This window comes from Mustela erminea, chromosome 4 (genome assembly GCF_009829155.1).
Source record: "Mustela erminea isolate mMusErm1 chromosome 4, mMusErm1.Pri, whole genome shotgun sequence".
Lineage (NCBI taxonomy): Eukaryota > Metazoa > Chordata > Mammalia > Carnivora > Mustelidae > Mustela > Mustela erminea.
Window position 1 is genome coordinate 23,752,840 of NC_045617.1, and position 23,533 is coordinate 23,776,372.

A 23,533-nucleotide genomic window follows, 5' to 3' on the forward strand; every position below is an offset into this window, starting at 1 on the left:
GCTTGGTATTCAGAGATCAGATGTCCAGACATGGTCCATTTGACTGTGGGTCAGATCGGGTCCTACAGTGTGGGATAAGGCTCTTTATTTAAGGCAACTGGGATGGATGAGTAAACAAATGAATGAACATCAAACCAACTCTGGATGGGGCAGGCGATGACCACTCGGTCATATCGACTCTCTCTTTGTTAGCAAGCAACATTTTACAACTGAGGGGCCTATCCCCCACCTTGATCTTCTTTAGAGTTAATATGTAATTTGAAAAATCATTTTTATTGCTTGCCTTTCTTTTGCAAGACCCACTCATTTAGAACACAAGCATTCTGAGAGTTGCTTTTGTTGCCTTCTTCCCAACCATGCATTGAACACTCTGAAATCTGAACTCAATGGAGAACACCCAGTGCAACCAGAGAGGTTTCTGTTAGGGCTTCAATATTGGGGTGGCATTATGACTTTCATGGGTCTTAGGCATTTCTACCTTCATGAGTCCTCTCCTCAATGAAAAAATGCATTTGAGGGGTACCTCAAGAGGGGTGGCTCAGTCGGTTAAGTGTCTGACTTTGGTTCAGGGCATGATCCTGGGGTCCTCAGATCTTAAAATTTTTAAGATCAAGTCCAGCATTTAGCCCCGTGATTAGCGGGGAGTCTGCTTCTCCCTCTCCTCTGCCCCTCCCCCACCTCCCCAGCTCATGTGAACAGGCGCACTCTCTCTCAAACAAATAAATAAAATCTTTAAAAAAAAAAAGAAAAAGAAAGAAAGAAAGAAAAGAAAATGCATTTGAAAATATGTGTGTTTACATTCATAAGTAATATTTTATGACTGGGTTGGTATAAAATATATAGAGATACAGGCTGAATTCATTATGATATGTTCATTTTTTTCTGCAAATTTTAAAAGAAATTAAAATATTTTCATGGACCCCTGAAAGTATCATGGTCCCTAAGTACTGTGCCTAATACACCTAATGGGTAATTTGGCCTTGCTTGCCATTAATTCTCTGAGGATCTCTTTTGCACCATCAAATTGTCATCGGGTCTTAACCTTCTTAAATAGTCTTGCCGATGGTCTGCGTGTCACAAAAACAGACCAATCTTTACTCCAAATGTTTTAAAATTTGCATTTTTTACACTAAAGGTCATGATTTTTATATGATACCAAGGAAATTCTGATGCCTCAATATTCCTCATCTACATGAATATAATAACTATTTTATGGAATTTTAAAAAATATTTTACTTATTTATTTGCCAGAAAGAGATACAGCGAGAGAGAGAACACAAGCAGGGGAATGGGAGAGGAAGAAGCAGGGAGCCCAATGCGGGGCTTGATCCCAGGACCCTGGAATTATGACCTGAGTCAAAGGCAGACGCTTAATGACTGGGCTATCCAGGCGCCCCTATTTTATAGAATCAAATGAATAACGATTTTATAGATATAAAAACACTTTGTAAACCATGAATCATATACAAAGTCTAGGTATTAATATACTTTTTTAAAAATTTAACTTTAATGTCCTAATCAAAAATTTAACTGTGCTAACTCAAGATTTTTTGGCGATAATGTGATTAAGAGATCATAATGAGAAAACAAGAGATGGCCTTCACTGATTTATCACTGACTTTTACTGTTGACAACATAACTGTTAACTCAGTACTAAACAAGGCCCTTCTCTTTATGCAACACATTAGTGTGCTTGGTACACTTCTTCTGAGCAGAACATAAGCCCTTCTTTGGAAGACCTTTGTAGAAGGTGGTGGGATGCCTGTGTGGCTCAGTCAGTTAAGCATCTGCCTTCGGTTCAGGGCATGAACACAGGGTCCTGGGATCGAGTCCCACATCAGGCTCCTTCCTCAGTGGGGAGCCTGCTTCTCCCTCTGCCTGCACTTCCCATGCTTGTGCTGTCTCTCTCTCTCTCTCACTCTCTGACAAATAAATAAATAAAATCTTAAAAAAAAACCAAAAAGGTGGTGAATGTCAGGCTGTCTTAATATGACTGAAAGGAGAAAGAAAGAAAGATTCCTCCTCCCCAGATGGCTCAGTGTAACACCATTCCTGGTGAAAGTTCTTCTTTCTCATCTACCGTAAATCGAGACCATTGTTAGGTAACTACATCAAGTTGCTAAAAAAGACCTATCATGCCTCAATTGAGATAAAGACAACCTGGCCATCTTATCTTCCCAACAAAGCAGGTTTTTAAACACAGAAGAATAAGAAATAACTCGCTACCAGTTTAAATGCATAATTTCAGAGACTCTTAAAACTGTAAGAAGCTTTCCAATTCAACTAGGACAATCCCCTTACTTCATCACAAATGTGTTGTGAAGCTTAAATAACGTGTGTGACTCACCCAAGGCCCACCACAGAATAGGCACAAAATAAATGTTAGCTTCCCACCCCTTCAAAGTTCTCTGGACCTTTATTCTAGGCAATCAGACACAGCATTCAGCTCCAGAAATACTCAAAAGCTCTGGGTGAGAAGCCCTATTTTTAAGCTTATATTCAATAGTTGTGGATTTTTCTATTTTCATTCCAATAATCAGTTGCTCTTATGGTAAGCATTATAGAAAAATCAACTACTACATTTCAGAACCATTAAAAGAAAGCAAATAAAGAGGAAGTAATTCTTAACCTAGAGCATTTATTATTATTATCATTATTATTATTATTAAACACTGGGATACAGAAAAAGCATAAGACCCGGCATTTGCCTGCATGCCATATTTGCTCTCATAAGAAATAAAAAATCAGAAAATAACTTATTACCAATTTAAAGGCACAATTTCAGAGAATCCTAAAACTAGCAGAAACTCTGAAAGTTCAACTAAGGCTAACTCCCTCCTGTCATCATAAATAAGTTGTGAGACTTAAATGAGATGTGTTAATCACTTGTTTTTTTTTAATATAACACTTTAAAAAAAACGCACAAACATCTTTAAAGACATTATTTTGTAATCATGACATTATCACCACCATGGTTCAGGTACAATATAAATCCATGATTCTAACATAGGGGTGGGCAAACGTTTCCTATAAAAAGCTGAGTAGTAAATATTTTAGGTTCTGTAAGCCACTAGCGGTCTCTGTTGCATTTTCTTCTTTTTTAAAAGACCCTTTAAAAATATAAAAATCATTCCTTTCTCACCGGCCATACACAAGCAGATGGGCCAGATTTGCTCTGTGTGAGCCAGTTTGCTAATCCCTGGACTAGACAGTAAAATAAAGTCATAAGTGGTATCAAAGCAATTTATAAAACAATCGTAAAATCAGGAACAGAACTTAAATCTTCACATGTCATTCAGAATACCATTCCACATATGAAAACCTCTACCTTACCTGAAACTCATCGAAACACAGGAGACATGCTTCTTCGCTGATTTCTTCAGCTATGGGGGCTATTGGGTCATATGATTTAGCCATGAATCCCGGTTTCCTTTTTGGCAAACTCTGTTTAAGGCGGTGTATTCCTTTAATGGATGAAATTAAACACAAATCAAATACTGTATTAATTGTATATTTTAGGCAACTATAATGTATCTTTTAAATTTCTAAATGAAGCCTTAGTGTGAACATCAAAATTAAGTTTAAAGGCCACATAAAATCAAATGTGATCACTGAAAACCAGTTGTATTTTCTCAACCTCAAAATAAGTTGTTCACTTCTTCATGCATTCCCGAGGTTGCAAGGATACTTTACAGTCGTTCCATCCCCACCCTTCAGTCACTTCAGAGATGAAAAAGTGACAGCCTAATGACAAGATGGTAACTAGGCGGATCAACAGATCATCAGCCTTACTGTGGAGGGTTTCAGGGATGCGGGCAGAGGAGGTGATCCTGCTTACGTCTGGCATACGTGATCAGGATGTTTCCCTTATCTCTAGGCAATCCCACTTCACTCCCTATATGTGTACTAAACCCTGGAAGTATTAGAAGAAAAATATTTTTCTTCTAATGCCCTGAAGAGGTTACAGTATAGCGGGTAGACAAATAACGCACAACCAAAATAACATGAGAACTCGGACAAAGCAGTAAGGCACACATACACACACATGAATGCCTACCTGCCATGATGACCAAGACGAAAGGACCTAATCTAGAAGGATTTCTTGAAATAAGTGAGTTTTTAACATTTCTTATTGATCCTTAGTAGAAAGAGAAAATACCTGACCTTCATTTAGTAACCTCTCCTCTCTTAATGGGAAGTACTGAAGTTGTCTTTAAAACCAATGTTAAGGGGCACCTGGGTGGCTCAGTGGGTTAAAGCCTCTGCCTTTGGCTCAGGTCATGGTCTCGGGGTCCTGGGATCAAGCCCCGCATTGGGCTCTGTGCCCCGCGGGGAGTCTGCTTCCTCCTCTCTGTCTCTCTCTCTGCCTGCCTCTCTGCCTACTTGTGATCTCTGTGTGTCAAATAAATAAACAAAACCTTTAAAATACATAAATAAATAAAACCAACGTTAAATACACCATGAGTTGTTTCGTGATAGCACAAAACAAATGAAACCAAATAAAACCTCACTTTAAGCACACTAATTTTTTAAAAGGTTTGAAAGATTAAGAATTTTTTGAAAGATGATGACTGTTTTGTGATGTTTGCCCACTTAAAAATCCCTTCTTTTAGACCATTTCACTTACTTTCATGAACATCTAGCATGAAACCATGAAAATGAACCCGCTTCTTTCTCTTCATCTCCACATAAGCATAAAACATGTCCATCACCATTGTTTTCCCTGTACCTTAAAAAAAAAAACAACTATTAAACAGTATGTACTGATTGCTCTAATGATTGTTCATTAGCTTTGGGATAATGAAACCACACTCTTCTACTGGAAAGCTTAGGACTATGTTACTTTTTTAGAAAGGAGTGTTTATTTTTTATGTTAAAGGAGCTAAAAATAAAATGTTGATATTGCTCTTTTCTGTCAAAATCCTGTTATTAGAAAATACAACATTTACTTAACATTACAGGGACAATTTCCCCCACAAAACTGTAAATCTACCAGCAAGAGCTACAGATTATTCTTTCTTTAGTTGCTCTTCCAAAAGACACCAATCTGAATAAAATAACTTAATCAATTAAGTAAATATTTATTGGGCCATAATAAGCAAGAGGAGCAGTCTTTGGGAAATTCAAAGATGAAAAATAAAAAAATAAAGATTAGTATCTAACATAAATGCTGAAAATAAATAATAGATGTATGTTAGAACTGCAAAATTGCCAATTTTAACACTTTTTTGGGTATGTTTATCTTTATTTCTCCTTGTGTATCCTACAGTATTTCCTTTATAACTGTTGATACTATGTTCTATTTAAGTCTTTTATTTTATTTACAGTATAGTCAACATACAGTGTAATATTAGTTTTTCCGCATACAATATAGTGACTCAACACTTCATACATGGCCTGGTGCTCATCATGAGAAGCGCCCTCCCTAACCCCCATCACCTATTTCACCCATTCTCCACCAACCTCCCCTCTGACCACCATCAGTTTATTCTCAATAGTTAAAAGTTTGTTTCTTGGGGTGCCTGGGTGGCTCAGGGGGTTAAGCTTCTATCTTCTGCTCAGGTCATGATCCCGGGGTCCTGAGATCAAGACACCCATTGGGCTCTCTGCTTGGCGAGGAGCCTGCTTCCTCCTCTCTCTCTGTCTGCCTCTCTGCTTACTTGGGATCTCTCTCTCTCTCTCTCTCTCTGTCAAATAAATAAATAAATAAATCTTCCAAAAAAAAAAAGTCTGTTTCTTGCTTTGTCACTTCTTTTTCTATGCTTCCTTTGTTTTAGGTTTTTAAGAACGTGTCCTTAAGATAGAACACGTTCTTTAAAAGCTGAGAACATTAATCTTTCAAATTAAAGAAACTGAAACCATTAAGCCTTGTAATTTCATTGTCTAATTTTCAACACTGAAACTTTTAGCCATTGTGATTGCTTTAGTAATCAAAGAGTCACATTTAACAAAGTATGCACAGAAAGTCTTCTTCCCTCGCAGAAAGCCCAGAACTTTGGGGACATTGGTAGTACGCAAGCTCGGGTCAGACCCAGCATTCCTCAGCAGGCCAGGCCAGGACAGGCTGGTACTGTCCCCGATCTTCACGGCTTCCCCCAGCACCAGCCCACCCCAGTGCACATCCGCACCTCACAGGAGCTGCAAGTAGTCACAGGTAGCTCAAGATGTGAGACCTAAGTCTTAAATCTATTTGGCTTTCCTCCATTCCACAGGACTTTGAGCCCATGCTTATCTGAATCACCAGAAAGTTTTTTGTATATGAAAATACAATTCACCAAACACATCTGGTCATTAATGAAGAAACCAATTTGATTTAAAGGGAAATTTTTTGCAAAAATATTTAATATAGGGCGCCTGGGTGGCTCAGTGGGTAGGGCCTCTGCCTTCGGCTCAGGTCGTGGTCTCAGGGACCTGGAATCGAGGCCCGAGTCAGGCTCTCTGCTCAGCAGGGAGCCTGCTTCCCCCTCTCTCTCTGCCTGCCTCTCTGCCTGCTTGTGACCTCTGTCTGTCAAATAAATAAATAAAATCTTTTTTAAAATTTTAATATAATATTTCTTTCTACACTGAGTGGCAGCAGGTTTAAATCATTACATTAATGCAAAAATTTAATAAAATTTTAAACTCTTCTGCATGAAAGACAGTATACTTGTAGATCCAGAAAAAAAGTCATGATCTAAAAATGTGAATAATATATATTTAAATGTAATCTTTGTGCTCCTCCTTAAAAAAACAGGCCTAAAATATAACAAGACCATCATATAAAAAACTTCTGGAGATAAAAGCAAAAAAAATCATAAAGGCAAAAATGGCTACATTAAATTTAACCTTCTGAATATCAAAATCACTATAAATAAAATTAATATCCTTATTTATTAATCAATATATTGTTACTGAATACCACACGTGAGGACCTATCCTGGGTGCTCAGGATCTGGAAGTAAACAAAACAGACAAAAATCCCTGTATTATCATATTAAAAAATGGGAAGAAGATATAGGACAGACACTTCTCCAATGAAGACATACAAATGTCTATCAGACACATGAAAAATGTTCATCATCACTAGCCATCAGGGAGATTCAAATTAAAACCACATTGAGATATCACCTTACACCAGTTAGAATGGCCAAAATTAATAAGATAGGAAACAACATGTGTTGGAGGGGATGTGGAGAAAGGGGAACCCTCTTACACTGTTGGTGGGAATGCTAGCTGGTGCAGCCTCTTTGGAGAACAGTGTGGAGATTCCTCAAGAAATTAAAAATAGAACTTCCCTATGACCCTGCCATTGCACTCCTGGGTATTTACCCCAAAGATACAGATGTCGTGAAAAGAAGGGCCATCTCTACCCCAATGTTTATAGCAGCAATGGCCACGGTCGCCAAACTGTGGAAAGAACCAAGATGCCCTTCAACGGACGAATGGATAAGGAAGATGTGGTCCATATACACTATGGAGTTTTATGCCTCCATCAGAAAGGACGAATACCCAACTTTTGTAGCAACATGGACAGGACTGGAAGAGATTATGCTGAGTGAAATCAGTCAAGCAGAGAGAGTCAATTATCATATGGTTTCACTTATTTGTGGAGTATAACAAATAGCATGGAGGACATGGGGAGTTAGAGAGGAGAAGGGAGTTGGGGGAAGTTGGAAGGGGAGGTGAACCATGAGAGACTATGGACTCTAAAAAACAATCTGAGGGGTTTGAATTGACGGGTGGGTGGGAGGTTGGGGTACCAGGTGGTGGGTATTATAGAGGGCACGGATTGCATGGAGCACTGGGTGTGGTGAAAAAATAATGAATACTGTTATGCTGAAAATAAATAAAAAATAAATTAAAAAAAAATCCCTGTCTTCATGAAACTTGAAAGACTAGCATTACATATCTTTAAATATGAAGAGCTCTTAAAAACTACAATGGTGTTTTGAGGTTTTTTTGGCCTGTCCTAAATCTCTTACTTTTGAAAATTTCTATACTTAGCATGATTCTACGAGAATATCAATCACAGAATGAGCCAATCAAAATACCCCTATACCACATACACTGTAGTTGGCCCTGTAAGGGGCACATGACTCAGTCACGTAGGTGTCCTTCTAGAGGCAGTTAATGTGAATTCTGAAAATGAGAATCTTCTCTTCTCTTTTTAAAGGAGCAACCTAGAAAACTCCAGAAATCTAAACAGTAAAAAACTGGACCAAGAATGAAGCCAATGACAAAACTATGAACGAGAATGAAAAGCAGAAGCAAAAGGTGAAGGAAAAAGGAAATGGAGGGAAGGGGAGAGAGATTCCAAAAATATTACTTAAGATATTAAATACAGATCTGCCCACAGCTGAATCGGACCACTATTCAACTCCATAATTAAACCAGCCATTAAATTTCTCCCCTGATTCAGCTAATTCAACTAGCTTTTTTTCCCCGCCACTACAATTGAAAGAATACCAAACAGGACAGATTTAACAGGGGAAAGATAAAAAGATGATCAATGTACAAAAACACATGAGTAGTCAAATCACACAAAAATATAAATAGCTTTAAACACATTTTTAGAAGTTTAATTCTACCAGAAATAAAAGGAATACAAGTAAAAAATACTCATGATATACCATTTTTATGTTGGTGAAGATGTAGGAAAACACTCTAATATACTTCTGGTGATCGTATAAAACCAACTGTTTTGGAAATCAGTTTGGCAATGTCAATCAAAAGGTAGACAAGTATTTAAACATACTCAGAACCAAAATCAATACTGTAAGGATATTTTTGCTCGCTAAATTATTTTAAAGCTCAGTGCAATCCCAATCAAAATCAATTTAGAAATAACTCAACAACACGATCCTAAAATCAATCTCCTGATTAAAAAAATAAATAAATAAAAGTCTAGCAATAGGCAACTGATTAAGTGAATTGAGTAACATTCATATAATAAAATAGTATATACTCAGTAAAATAAATGAAGTGGATCAGTATGTTCTGATACTACATGATATCTAAGAACCACAATTAACTGTTAAAAAATAAAGTACTTAACATTTGAATAAAATAAAAACACCCACACTTTAAAAAATTCTCCTGAGTGGGTAATTTCTTTTTTTTTTTTTAAGATTTTATTTATTTATTTATTTGACAGATCACAAGTAGGCAGAGAGGCAGGCAGAGAGAGAGAGGAGGAAGCAGGCTTCGTGCTGAGCAGACAGCCCGATGTGGGGCTCGATCCCAGGATCCTAAGATCATGACCTGAGCCGAAGGCAGAGGCTTTAACCCACTGAGCCACCCAGAAGCCCCTCTTTAAAAAGTGTCAAAAAAGGGACACCTGGGTGGCTCCGTCAGTTAAGCATCTGCCTTTGGCTCAGGTCATGATCCCAACCTCCTGGGATCGAGCCCTGCATTGGGTTCCTTGCTCAGCAGAGAGCCTGCTCCTCCCTCTGCCTGCTGCTCCCCTGCTTATGCTTGCTCTCTCTCTCTCTCTCTCTCTTCTCCCCACAAATACATAAAATCTTTAAAAAAAAAAAAACTTAAAATAAAAAAATTAAAAGAGCCAAAAATACTCTAAATCAAGAATAAGTAGCAAGTAATCGAGGAGGGGAAGGCAAGGAGGAAAAGAAGAGAAACTACACAATAAAAATGTGTTATGAAATTAGAGAAATTATACTTGAATGACACTGGATTTTTTTTAAGTCAACTAAAGCAATTAAGCAGACCAAAGGATATATCATAACTGTATATGAAAAAAATAATTGCTAACGACAAATGTTCAGCCATTTGAAAAAAAAAAAAAACTAGATTCCTACCCTCACATTTCACACCAAAATTAAATTCAGATGAATCAAAGGTGCTAAAAAATATGAAAAACCCAGAAGGTAAAATGTGTGAACATGTGTATCACCTTGAAGTAAGAAAAGCTTAGCAATGTGTATCAAGAAAATGAAAACTTTTGAGAGACTGTGTGAGGGTAACTGTTCCCAGACTTGCCATCCAATATAAACTACTAGAAAACTGGATGAAATATATGAAATTAATATTTTCAGACACTGGAAAATAAAAATACAAGACTCTGATCCCTGACAGGAGAAAAAAACAAGATGAGCCCTGTATCCCTACAGCTTTGGTCTTGGAGGCACCCTCCAGATGGCTGCACAGAACTCCTGCTGCACAGGACTCCAAGGAAAACACCTAGTTCAGGCTGACTTGGGTTATGAGAGATCAGAATTATGGGAGTCTAACGCCAGTGAAATTTGCAAAGCAAAGTGCCACGGAGGAGGAAGCTATCTATGAAGAAGAGCTCCAGAAATCAACATGTGGGTACTCTTAAGTCTTTGGCTGAATACTAGTTGCTCACGTTGGGGTGATACTCTATGATGTGAGGTAAAGAACGGACACCAGGAAACTAAAATGAGTAATTTCCAGAGATACTAAACTCATGCAACAACTTGGATCTAAGAAATTACACTGAGTGAGGAAAAAAAAACTCAACAGGTTATGTACTTTTCCATTTATGTAACATTTTTGCAATGACAGAATTTTAGAAATGGAGAACAGACCGATGGTTGCCAGGACTTAAAGAGGGTGAATAGGTACAGCTACAAAATTATGAGCAACATGAGGGAGTGCTGGTGAGAGAACTGGTACTGACCAGCGGTAAATACTATGGCGGTAAATACATGAACCTACACCGGTGATAAATTGTACAGAACTAAATACAGACACATAAATGAGTACAAGTAAAACAAGAAATTTGAATAAGATAAGTGAACTGTATCAATGTCATTCTGTTTGTGATATTTATACTATAGTTTTGCAAAATGTTACTTTTGAGGGGAAATGAGTAAAGTGTACACAGATATCTCCAAATTATTTCTTACAAGTATGAATCTATAATTATCTCAATAAAAATTTCAATTAAAAAAATACTTCAGGGGGTGTCTGGGTGGTTCAGTGGGTTAAAGTCTCTGCCTTCGGCTCAGATCATGGTCCCAGGGTCCTGGGATTGAGGCCCGCATCAGGCTCTCTGCTCGGGGGGGAGCCTGCTTCCTCCTTTCTCTCTCTCTCTCTGTCTCTCTCTCTGCCTGCCTTTCTGCCTACTTGTGATCTCTATTTAAAAATAATAATAATAATCCTTCAGGGGTGCCTGGGTGGTTTAGTATGTTAAGCATACTACTCTATATCTCAGCTCAGGTCTTGACCCCAGGGTCGTGAGTTCAAGTCCCATACTGGGCTCCATTCCGAGTGTGGAGTCTACTTAAAAAAAAAAAAAAAAAAACTTTAAATGAATCAAGCTGGCATGTAAATAACTCCTTATCAAAATAAAATTCAATATATATATTAACCATATAATCATCACATTTGAAAAAATGTTTGACAAAAGCCAGCTCACATTTGTGATCAAATCTCTCAGCATACTAGGAAAAGAAGCATACTTCTCAAACTCATAAAGGACAAATACAAGAAGAAACCTACAATGAAAAGATGTTCAACATCACTAATCATTTGAGAAATGCACATCAAAAACTTCAGTGAGCTACCGCTTCAACATCCATTAGATGGCTATTACCGTTTTAAGAAGAAAATAACAAATATTGGTAAGGATGTGGAAAATTGAGGACCCTTGTGCATTGCTGGTGGGAATATAAATAGTGCAGCTGCTTTGGGAAACAGTACAGCAGTTGCTCAAAAAATTAAACACAGAGTGGTCACATGATCTACCAACTCCTCTTCTGGGTATATGCACAAAAGAACTAAAAGCACAGATTCAAACAGATACAGCAGTATTATTCACAACAGTCAAAAGATAAAAATAAGGGGCGCCTGGGTGGCTCAGTGGATTGAGCCGCTGCCTTCGGCTCAGGTCATGATCTCAGGGTCCTGGGATCGAGTCCCGCGTCGGGCTCTCTGCTCAGCAGGGAGCCTGCTTCCCTCTTTCTCTCTGCCTGCCTCTCTGTCTACTGTGATCTCTCTCTGTCAAATAAATAAATAAAATCTTTAAAAAAAAAAAAAAAAAGATAAAAATAACCCAAACATCCATCAACAGATGAATAGATTAAAAATTGGTTACATATGCTGGAATACTATTCAGCCTTAAAAAGTAATGGAATTCTGACACATTCTACAACATAAATGAACCCCAAAGAAACTACAATAGGTGAAATAAACTAGACACAAAAATGTAAATAATATATGATTCCACCATATATGAGATACCTGGAGTAGTCAGATTTACAAGGACAGAAAATCAAAAGGTGGTTGCCAGGGCCTGGGAGGGAGGGGCATATGGAATGGGGAATTATTGTTTATAGGTACAGAGTTTCAGTCTGGGAAGATGAAAATGTTCTGGAGATGGAAGGTGTGATGGTTGCAAAACAATGCCAAGGTACTTAGTGCCACTGAACTTTACAAGTAAAAGTGGCTAAAATGGTAAATTTGACGTTATTTATTTTGCCACATTAAGAAAAATTAATATATTTTTTAAATCCTACAATTAACATCATACTTACTAATGAAAGACTGAACATTTCTACCCTAAAACTTCACACAAGGCAAGGATATTCATTCTCACTACTTGTATTCAGCATTATACTGGAGTCCTAGCTAGTGCAATAAAGCCAGAAAAAGAATCAGAGGACATGCACGTTGTAAAGGAAAAATTGTCTTTATTTGCAACAGCATGACTGTATACATAAAAATTCCTAAAAATCTGTCAAATAACCACTAGAGTATATAACTGAATATAGCAAGGTCACAAAAAAAATCAATTGATTTTACTACTAGCAGCAATGAGTTGGAAATTAAAATTTTAAAACATAATACCATTTGCAGTGGCATTAGAAAACACAGGAATAAATTTATCAAAAGATATGGCAGAACTCTGCATTACAACCTATGAAACAGTACTGAGAGAAATTAAAGATCTTTAAAAATGAAGAAACATACCATGCCCATAGATTGGGAGACTTAATCTTTATTTTTTTAAAAAAATCAGTATTTATCAAAAACATCAATATTTTAAGTTATCAATTCTTTCCAAATTGATCTATAGATTGAATGTAATCCCAATCAAAATCCCAGGAGGATTTTTTTTTTAAGGAAATTAACCAGACAGTTGTAAAATATATGTGGAAAAGCAAGTCATATTCTATTCTATTCTAGCCAAAACAATCTTGAAAAAGACAGAGCTGAAAGACTCACATTACACCACAGGAATGCATCAGCAAAGCCCAAGTTGTAGGAAATCCTACAGGACAAATTAGTTTATATATGTATGTCTGTGTGTATATATGTGTGTGTGTGTGTGTGTGTGTGTGTGTAACAGTGTGAATTTTGCTGATGCATCTTTGTGGTATGACATCACACACACACAAAGAGACTAAAGACTTAATATCATATTGAAAACAAACATTATGACATAATTAGAAATCTGAGTAACTACTTTAATGTTAATTAACATTAAATAATGTTAATTTTTAGAATGTGAAAATGGTATGTACTTAAATTTCTACTTCTTTTGTATTCACTCTTTCTCTTATTTCTACCAATACCTACTTTTTTTTTCTACTTCTAACAGAGACTAGTATATATACCTTTCCTCTGCACCAAACAGTGTTTAGGGAGAATATGAGGGAAATGTTAAGTGTATGACACTACCAAAAAAGGAAAGAAAAAGGTAACAAAGATCCTTCTAAAATGTAAAATTCTTTCAATGTGGCTATACTAAGCACCATTAGATTTAGTACGGTAGGCACGAGCCTGTGTGTGGTGGATTTCAGAGCCGCTAAAAGATTTCTCTGTCCCAAATCACCAAGTGGTCAGCTTGATCACTATGTCCCATTTCATATATACCAAGTTTCAGTGAAATGCTATTAGAAAACTCTTTAAAAAAAAAAAAAAAAGATTATTTGAGAGAGAGAGCAAGCACAGTGGGGGTGGGGGAGGGCAGAGGGAGAAGGAGATAGAGAAGCAGGTTCCCCGCTGAGCAGGAAGCACAACACAAAGCTCGATCTTGGGACCCTGAGATCAAGACCAGAGCTGAAAGCAGATGCTTAACCTGCTGAGCGACGCTGGTGCCACTAGATGACTCTTTTTATATGCAAATGTATCAGTGATGGAACCTACTCAACTAATGGAACCCACTAAAATTTTAGCAAGTAATTTAGAATAGTTTAGATAGAAACAGCTTAGAAATAGTTCAGACATTTAGCTAGAGGACAGATCCTGGGATAATATGAGCCCAAGCAGTTTAGTTTAACAGGTAGAGGAGAAATCTGTGCCCTGTGGAAGGTCCAGCATGAGAAATCCTAAGGCCCAAAAAGATGAAAAGCAGGAACAAAACCTAGCATGCCAACATTTAGTAATGCATATTAGAGACACTAGACCAGTGTTTTTCAAACTGTCTCTACAACCAGAATTGTTTTTTCAGACTAGAACAGAATAGAAAATATCCAAATGTATCACATATAAAGGTAAGTTTTCTTTCATAAAATTATTTTTCAGGGGTGTGTATGCATATGTGCACCCGTAGACACACATACATATTCAGGTCAGAATGTAAAAATATTTTTACTGTGGGTCATGTTCAAAAACATTTCAGAGCCATCGCAAGAATCTATAAGCTTTGGGTAAGCAAAGGCTGTGTCTGCTTTTATTCACCATTATATCCGCAGAAACAACACAATGCCTGGCACACAGCAGATACTCAATAACCTTTGTCAAGTGAGCTCAAGAATGAGGGCAGATGTAGGCGCGCCTGGGTGGCTCAGTGGGTTGAGGCCTCTGCCTACAGTTCAGGTCATGAATCCAGGGTCCTGGGATAGAGGCCTGCTGTCTGGCTCTCTGCTCAGCGGGAGGCCTGCTTCCCTTCCCCTCTCTGCCTGCCTCTCTGCCTGCCTCTCTGCCTACGTCTGTCAAATAAATAAATAAAATCTAAAAAAAAAGAATGAGGGCAGATTTTGTAAAACTGTGGGGAAGAAACCAACACTAAATTTTATCTACTTCACAATTTTGCTTTGGTCTCTATAGTATCCTAAATAAAACCGTCTGTTTTTCTCAAGAGAAGTTTTTTTGTTCTTTTTTAACCAGGGGAGTAATTTTTAAAACCTAAACTCTTCTAAGTTCTAATTTTCAAGCCTATATAGATTTGAAGCCAAAAATGACTACTCGAGCATTCCCCCTCCCAGTGGTACCCTTTTCACAGCCAACCCTCCTGCTGAAGGAGCTGTAAGTGCTGTCCTCCCTCACCCAAGCCCAGAATTTAACCAGGAGGCAGCAGAAAGGGGACTCATAAACAAAAATGGACTTTGATTCTCTCCAAATGTACAGGAGGCATCAGTAACCCTGCCATCAGCACAGCAGTCTGCTAGTCAAGAGCTGGAACCTTGGTGTAAGAAAGCCAACCACACTGGGGGGCCTGGATGGCTCAGTCAGTAAACATCTGCCTTTGGTTCATGATCCCAGGGTGGCTGGATCGAGTCCTGCACTGGGCTCCTTGCTCCGTGGGTAGCCTGCTTCTCCCTCTGCCTGCTGCTTTCCCTGTTCGTGTTCTCTCCCTCTCCTTTTCTCTCTCTCTCTAAATAAATAAAATCTTAAGAAAGAAAAGAGAAGAAAACCAACTATAGGATAAGAATGAAGCCACAAAACACTCTTACTGCAGTGTTTGGCTTCTGCATGAGACACGCTAAGCACTTTATTAATGAAAACATTTCAAGGTTGAATCACTGATGATAATGCCTCCAGTTTACATATCAACTCTATTGGGGTTCCCTAGATTGAGGGTCCATCTGAGTCAGATCTCATGACATCATGACAGAGCCCAGGGCAAGTACAGAATAAGGAGCAGAAGGGGGTACTACGGAACAGACATCTTTCCCATTGAGTAGTCTTCAATATTGAACACCTGTTTCCCAAGTCTAAAATGGAAAATTGTAACACAAACAAGCTTATGAGAACATTCTGAGGGTATTGTCCCAGAGAGATAACACCTCCTCCCCCGCAAAATAAGAATCTGACCTCTTCTACTACCTGTTTTGTAAGTATTCTCAACTAAACTGAGTGCAGTCATCAAAATGTTCACTTCCCTTCCTACTGTACAATTCCTTTCTCTTCCCCTGTCTGCACTGTAAAGACATTCTTAACCAAAGGTTGCCACACGCCCAGTTCTGTGAACAACCACAGATGTTACCATATCCTTTCTAATTCTTTCAAGCACTCAGCTGAATTACATCTATCACACCTCCCCTCAACTTATTAGCACATGGCTGTATTTTCCAAACTAAAATCTAATAACTTTTATAAGTTTGAGGTATTATTGGGTTTTTTTTTTTTAAGTCCTTTTGCAGAAGTAGAAACAGTTGTGTTTTACTAACAATCTCCATTTATGGTTAAGTGGCTGAGGTAACAGGAGAAACAAAGATGTTGATTTTAGCAATGACTACACATGAAAGTGAAGGTATAGGAAGTAAATGTTCTCCAAAGAGGCAAAGAATGGGAGACGACAACAGAATGAGAGCTGCTAGCAGTACCCAAAGGTGTGGACACATAAAACTGCTTAAGCACCTGGTATAAATTGCTTTCTAAATAAGAAGAAAGCCTGCGCTGTTCTCAAAGATACCAATTAGCCAATGAACTAAGTAAAAGAACAGCTTGAGCTTCTTTGACAGTTTTCAAATCTGTAAGCTCCAAGAACATAAAGAATCTGAAGGGGCAAGCTCTCTCATTCACTTGTTTATGAGCTCACCAATCCTTTTTATTAGACTTGCTAAATCTGTAAGTATAAAACAGGCATCCAAAAACAACTAAGAAGAGGGAGGACCCAGGAAAGAACAGTTGGATCTTTAAGGCACTGTAACGACTTACTAGGCTCCTATTGTTTTTCTTGTCCTGTAATTCTTACTAAGAACCTTTGCCACAACTTCCTCATGTTGCAAATTGGTTTTATGGCTGTAAGGGGAGCCTGAGGTTTATCACCTGAGGAGCAAAACTGATTTTGCTATATGTAAATGTCTATTTTGACTAAGAAAATAAAAGAATTGATTGATAAGCAATAAGACCAAATAAAGTAAGAGTTACCATCATGAAGTCAGAGAACGTGGGTAAATAGGGAGAGGTTTAGAATTAAGAGGGAAGGAAACTGAAGGCAAAACACCCACGCCAAAAAAACAATTTCACCAAGAATGAAATCGGAAAAGAAGCAAGACATTGACCCATTAGGAAAATCTAAAAAGTAAGCAATAGCTCATAAGGTTTCTAAGAAAAGGTGAGTCTTTATGCCCAATATATGGATGTGGGAGACCAAGGAAACATAACCACTCATTCATTAAGAATATCCACTAATAACTAAAGATAATAACTAAATTGAGGACAAGGGTTAAATTGTGAGTAAAAATATGAGTGGACATTAAAAGCAAAAAAGACACAAACCTGTACCCCTGGGGCTAATGATACATTACATGCTAATTAAAAAAAAAGTACAAAAGAACAGCTTATTTTTTTAAGGATTAGCTGAGTCAAACAGAATTGAACAATGAGATTCTGATTTATTTAAGAACCTATTTATAGATGATCACTTCCCTGAGATCAACTCAGCTTAGACACTAAACAATGTCTGAACTCTATCACGCTAAGTAATCTTGCTTTAAACTACTGTCACACCCTGTGAGAAGCAAAAATGAAAACTAAGATAACTACCCCCTTCTTCCCCACCCCCCTTTTACTTTGCCTCATCCTATTCCCTAGCTGGTAGTGGACTGCAGGGTGGAAACAGAAATATCCCTGAATGAAAGCTAGGAACCTCCTGTTTGGACCACTCAAAACTTACTTTAACACACTTACCAACATCTCCATAAACATACAGGCCCCTTGGAGGTTTGCTCCTTGAAAAAAGCTGCAAATTAAGAACAAATTATAAATCTCTAACATGGAAAAAATTAAATATCATCATATACATAGTGTTCCTAACTGTCAGATACAGAACTAAAATGGGCTATTGTACACAATAAGTACAAAATATTTGATGTAAAAGGCTACAAAGCCCAACTTACATTTTAACATAGGAGGTAAGAATCATAGCAGCCCAGAGCAAGGGCTCTGAAGTCACATAACTTGAGTTTACATCCCCTACATCATTTAGTAACTATGTAATCTTCCCCCTCTTTCCTCAATGGGCTCCCCAAACAGTAAGAGCCTCCTCGCTCATTCCCAGCAAGCAAGAGAACTAAAGAATTTTTCTAGAGACACTGAATCGTCTCCTGGAAAACAAAACAAAACAAAAACAAAAAAACCTGAAGGTACTTATGTGTGGATTTCTCCCAAAGAAATAACTGGTCTCTATTAGATCATCTTATGGTAGAGTACACCAGTCAACCAACCTCTTAAGATGGAACCTTCAGGGGCACCTGGGTGGGTCAGTGGGTTAAGCCTCTGCCTTAAGCTCGGGTCGTGATCTCAGGGTCCTGGGATTGAGCCCCACATTGGGCTCTCTGCTCCGCAGGGAGCCTGCTTCCCCCTCTCTCTCTGCCTGCCTCCCTGCCTACTTGTGATCTCTCTGTCAAATAAATAAATAAAATCTTTAAAAAAAAAAAAAAAAAGATGGAACCTTCAGTTTGCTTGTTAGTATCTGCAAAGATTCTAAAATGAGTTGACACATAAGAATCAATATAAACTTCAAAAGAAAAATGTCCAAGATGAAAATTGGAGACCAGAGCAAGGGTACAGAGGGGATAAAAGCTCAAAGGAAACAGGGGCACCTGAGTGCTTCAGTTGGTTAACCATCCATCTCTTGGTTTCAGCTCAGGTTATGATCTCAAGGTCATGAGATCAAGCCCCAAGACAGGCTGCACCCTCAATGGAGATTCTGCTTGAGTGTCTCTCTCTCCCTCTCCCTCTGCCTCTCCCCACTCTTACCCTCACATATGCGTGCTCTCTAAAAATAAATAAATTTTTTTTTTAAACTCAGAGGAAATAGAGACTACACAGACAACAAAAGGAAAACTTCAAAATAAAACCATAATCTGGTGTGCCTGGATGGCTTAGTTGGTTAGGTGACCGACTCCTGATTTCAGCTCAGGTCATGATTTCAGGGTCACGGAATCAAGTCCCACATTGGGCTCCATACTCAGTGCAAAGTCTGCTTGTCCTTCTCCCTCTGCTCCTCTCCCCACCCTCGCTCATGTGCAAGCGCTCTCTCTCTCTCTCTCTCAAATAAATAAATAAAATCTTTTAAAAATAAAACTGTAATCAATATAATTAACATGCTGAGGAAAATAAAAGAAGCTATTGCAAGAACAAAATGCAATTTTGAAAAAGGAACATCAAGAACAAAAGAACATTTTGAAATTTAAAATACGGTAGCAGAGGGGTGCCTGACTCAGTCAGCACAGCATGTGACGTTTGATCTAAGGGTTTTGAGTTCAAGCCCCATGTTGACTGCAGAGATTACTTAAAAATTAAAAAATCTTAAAAAAAATATGGTAGCAGAAATAAAATTCCAGAAAAAGGATTAAAAGATAAGCTTGAGGAAATGTCTTTAAAAAACCACAACAAATAAATAGCAACAGTAACAGATGGAAAATATAAGAATATTACTGGATTACTTCATCAGGAGGTCCAATATCTGACAAAAAAAGAGAATTCCAGAAAAAGAAAATAGAAGAAGAAGGACAGGAGGAAGTTATCTAAGAAATAATGCCAAGATTTTTCTCAAATCTGAAGGACTTGATTTCTAGATTGGGAGGAAGGAGTAAGGACCCAGCACAGGGAGGGAAATAAAACCTATACCAAGTCACAATCCTGAAATTTCAGATACCAGGGATATAAAGAATATCCTACAAACATCTGAGGTGGCCTTTGGGGAAGATGACAAAGGGGTAGGGGAACAGGTCACAAACAACAGATAAAGACTTGAATAAGATTTGAGGGACAAAGATTTCTAATCTAATCCATCTAATCTATCCATCAAGTACAAAAATGCAAAATTGGCATTCCATACATAGAAGGTATTAAAAATACCTCCCCAGCAGAAATAGGAACACCTTGGCTCCAGGTAAGACAGAGGATCCTGGAAAGAAATCCCCGGTAAGATGGAGGGTTGATCTAGAAGCACAGAGGCACAAGCAAATCAAGAAAGCAATCAAGTCTAGACCAAAAACAGGAGGATGGAGGACTCCAAGGAAGAAAAAAAATGGAACTTCTCTTTGCGTGATATTATTATCAACCCAAATAACCATCCTAAATTTTGGTTCACTTAGAAGAGTAACCTTCAAATTCTGCAACAGCTCCTAGACATCTGTGCAAAAGCCAAGGTAAGCCAGGGCAGAGAGAATTCGGAGAGGGTAACAGCAGAAAGAAGCCAAAGTTATGCCACTTGGCACAAACCAGAGCAGTCAGGATTTTGCCAGGGAACATTCTCAAAGGCTATGATATAATCTAGTTCATAATGCTTTTGTTTTTTAATCTGTGGGCTCACTCCAACATATCTCAGAAACCTCTCCAGCTTTCCTGCTCCTCTTAGCTTTCTCTGCGAACCCAGGCCCTGACTCCAACACGCCCTTTCCCGAAGAACCTTCCCCATGGTTTAGGCAAAAGGATCTTCTTTGCTTTGATTCTGCCAGCTGGATGCCTTCCCTGTGTTCCTCTGCACATTAACTCTCCATCTATTCTTAAATCTCAACGGAAAACAGATTCTACTCCTGCCAAAACCTCTTAATTTGTTTTGTTTTAAAAATCTTATATGAGCCATTCTTGTACACTGGTTATTCTATTTTCAACTTGCCAGAAAAAAAGCATTATGCTCTTAAATAATTTTAGAACAGTTCAAATTAGAAAACTTGCATAGAACCTCATAATCTCTAAGTATATTCTATGTATTAGAAATCTTTTGAGAGCAACATTCTGTATTCTGTGAAGTGTCAGAGCAATTCATAATTCTTCACAGCACATTTTGTTAGAAGAGTCCTGGGTCTGCTCTAGTACTATTCACATGATATCATCAATATACGCTAAATAAATGAAGTTCAAGGCAAAAATTTAACAAAGACTGAGAAATAAAGATGACACGGAGATAATTCAATCAATGCTGTCCCAAAAAATATTATTTGGTTCTATCTCCTGTTTTACCCACTCTAGCTCAATTATCTTGGAAAGGAACATTTTAGCAAATATATTATACTACATATTACATATATATTTTCTAATTATATAACTATAATTATATAACTGTAACATGTTAGATACCATTAACCAAAAGAATATATACTCCAAGTATTTTTACTTCGAGAGGTAAGCTAATTTTCTCCTAATTTATTTTCAGTCTACCAAAAATAATTTAAATTATGTCAAGGGATTTAAAAATCTGTTTTTTAAGGGAGAAAATCAGAATTGAATGGCAAGTAAGATTATAAAATGATCCTAGAGAAGTTTTAAAATTCTGTATTCATAGTAGCAAATTCAGGGAAGGGAAGGTTCACAGTTTTCTTCGAAATAACTAACTTACACAGGAACCCACATCATTTACATGCTCCTAATTTACATTTTCTCACAATTTACTCTATTTTTCAGTTCCATTAAACTTCCTTTCTTAATGTTTTAATTTCTCATATTTGTTCTCAGGCCTCAGAAAACTCCACCCGGTACCATTTCTCAGTGTTGACATTCTCCATTTGCTTCTCCCCCACTGTCTTCTCCCTCCTGCTCTGCACCCCAAGAGGGCTACCTAGCTGGCCGATTGCTAAATGGCCTCAGCCCTGGGACACATTACTTGCGGGAGATGGAAGGGAGGGAGCAGGGAAAAATGGGGCCATTCCTTCCTGTTCCCTCCCTGCCTCAGTGCTCTGTCTCTGGCAGAGCTGCATCCCTCCAGGACCATCAATCAGGCCTCACGCCACAGCTCCAGCCCACTCCAGGCTCCCTCTTTACCCCTCTATCCCTTGTCTGCTGTCTTAGGCCTGCCCTGCCCATGACTTAGTCATCCTGATTCAGTCTTTATTTGAAACATCTGCTGTGAACAGTTTCCTGCCAGGACTCTGATGCACACCCTACCCTTAAAATGCACACACTTAAGCAAGACAAAGGCCTGAAACTCTGAACATGAACAAGTGTCTTTAATGAACAGTTGTAAGATTTGTTATGTTAGGGGCGCCTGGGTGGCTCAGTGGGTTAAAGCCTCTGCCTTCAGCTCAGGTCATGATCTCAGGGTCCTGGGATCAAGCCCTGTATCGGGCTCTCTGCTCGGCAGGGAGCCAGCTTCTTCCCTCTCTCTCTGCCTGCCTCTCTGCCTACTTGTGATCTCTGTCTGTCAAATAAATAAATAAAATATTAAAAAAAAAAAGATTTGTTATGTTAGTTGTATCTTTGGGAATTAGTAAATTAGGATGACAGCACTGTCTCTAATGGATTTTTGGTAAGGATCCAATGACACTATATTATAGACTTTGCAGATGGTAAGTTTAAAGATGATGTTGGAAGGTAGTGGTAACCTACCACCTATCTCCACTGGTACAAAACAGAGCAGAAGAGCACTGGAACTAAACTCAAAAGATCTGGGCAAAAATGCTGGTTCTACTACTTATTAGCTTTGTGGCCCTCGGCAAGCCATATCAACTCAACAACCTGCCATTTCCTTATCTATCAGGTGCAGGGCAGAGCACAGGGGAGTTCCCACTCACTGCCCAGCTCTCTGTAACTAATCACAAGGTCCACTCACTCATGCTGAAGACTGCAAATTTCATGTTTTACTGATATCTGTTCCCATCAAAACCTAGGCACCATAAAAAGAAAGAAAGAAACACCACGCCCTATAAGACACCCCTCTCAAAGATCCCAACACTAATATGCACTCAAACTATTTTCTATTTAATAAACTATACCAAACACATAAAGAATATACATTTGTAGCACCATTTCAGATATAGTCAATATGGTGTACTCCAACTATAGTGTAATAAAATTAGAAATAAATGATGGAAGGATGGCTAAAAATAAGAAAAATCTCATACTAAGAAATCAACCTTCCTATCATGTTCACCCAGACTTCAGAATATTGCTGAAACAAGTCTGAAAAGCCCTTCAGACTGTATGCTCTCAACAGTCCCTTCCTATTGCCAATAATTCTGTTTTACTGGTTAGTTCACTCTCTGTTTCTACAACAGTTCTCTGGAACCCTCTCAGCCCTCTTCAAGCCATCCTACACTTCCCCCCAACACTTTCAGCAGGTGTCTCCTACTTCTTAGAAAAACAGAAGGCTTCGGGGTGGAACTCCTTCAACTTCCTATCATTATATGAAATTGCAATCTGACCCATATCTGCACTCATTTTCTCCTCTCTCCCACCTGTGACAAAGATGATTCCTCTTCCTATGTAACTTTCCATCAATTTCTGGATCTCAGTCCTCACCTCTACCACCTTCCCAGGAACCATGTCCATCAAATTAAATGTTTCAATTCTCTTGTAATCCTTTTCATCAACAGCTTTATAACTGTGTTTTGATGAATTTATTTTTAAAATCTTTAAGTGTAATGTCTTACAAGCAAGAGACAAACCCAAAAACTAT

General features: G+C 38.2%; 1 protein-coding gene across 3 annotated transcripts in view; it reads right to left on the minus strand.

Moving 5' to 3' along the window:
* AFG1L (AFG1 like ATPase) overlaps window positions 1-23,533 on the minus strand; it is a 221,097-nt gene that overhangs the window by 132,253 nt on the left and 65,311 nt on the right. For all 3 annotated transcript variants that reach the window (XM_032338881.1, XM_032338880.1, XM_032338882.1), the window contains 3 exons: window positions 17,821-17,872; window positions 4,628-4,729; window positions 3,334-3,464 (listed from right to left, as the gene is read on the minus strand). In XM_032338881.1, coding sequence (XP_032194772.1) covers window positions 3,334-3,464; window positions 4,628-4,729; window positions 17,821-17,872 — 285 coding nt within the window. The remainder of the gene's footprint in view (window positions 1-3,333; window positions 3,465-4,627; window positions 4,730-17,820; window positions 17,873-23,533) is intronic.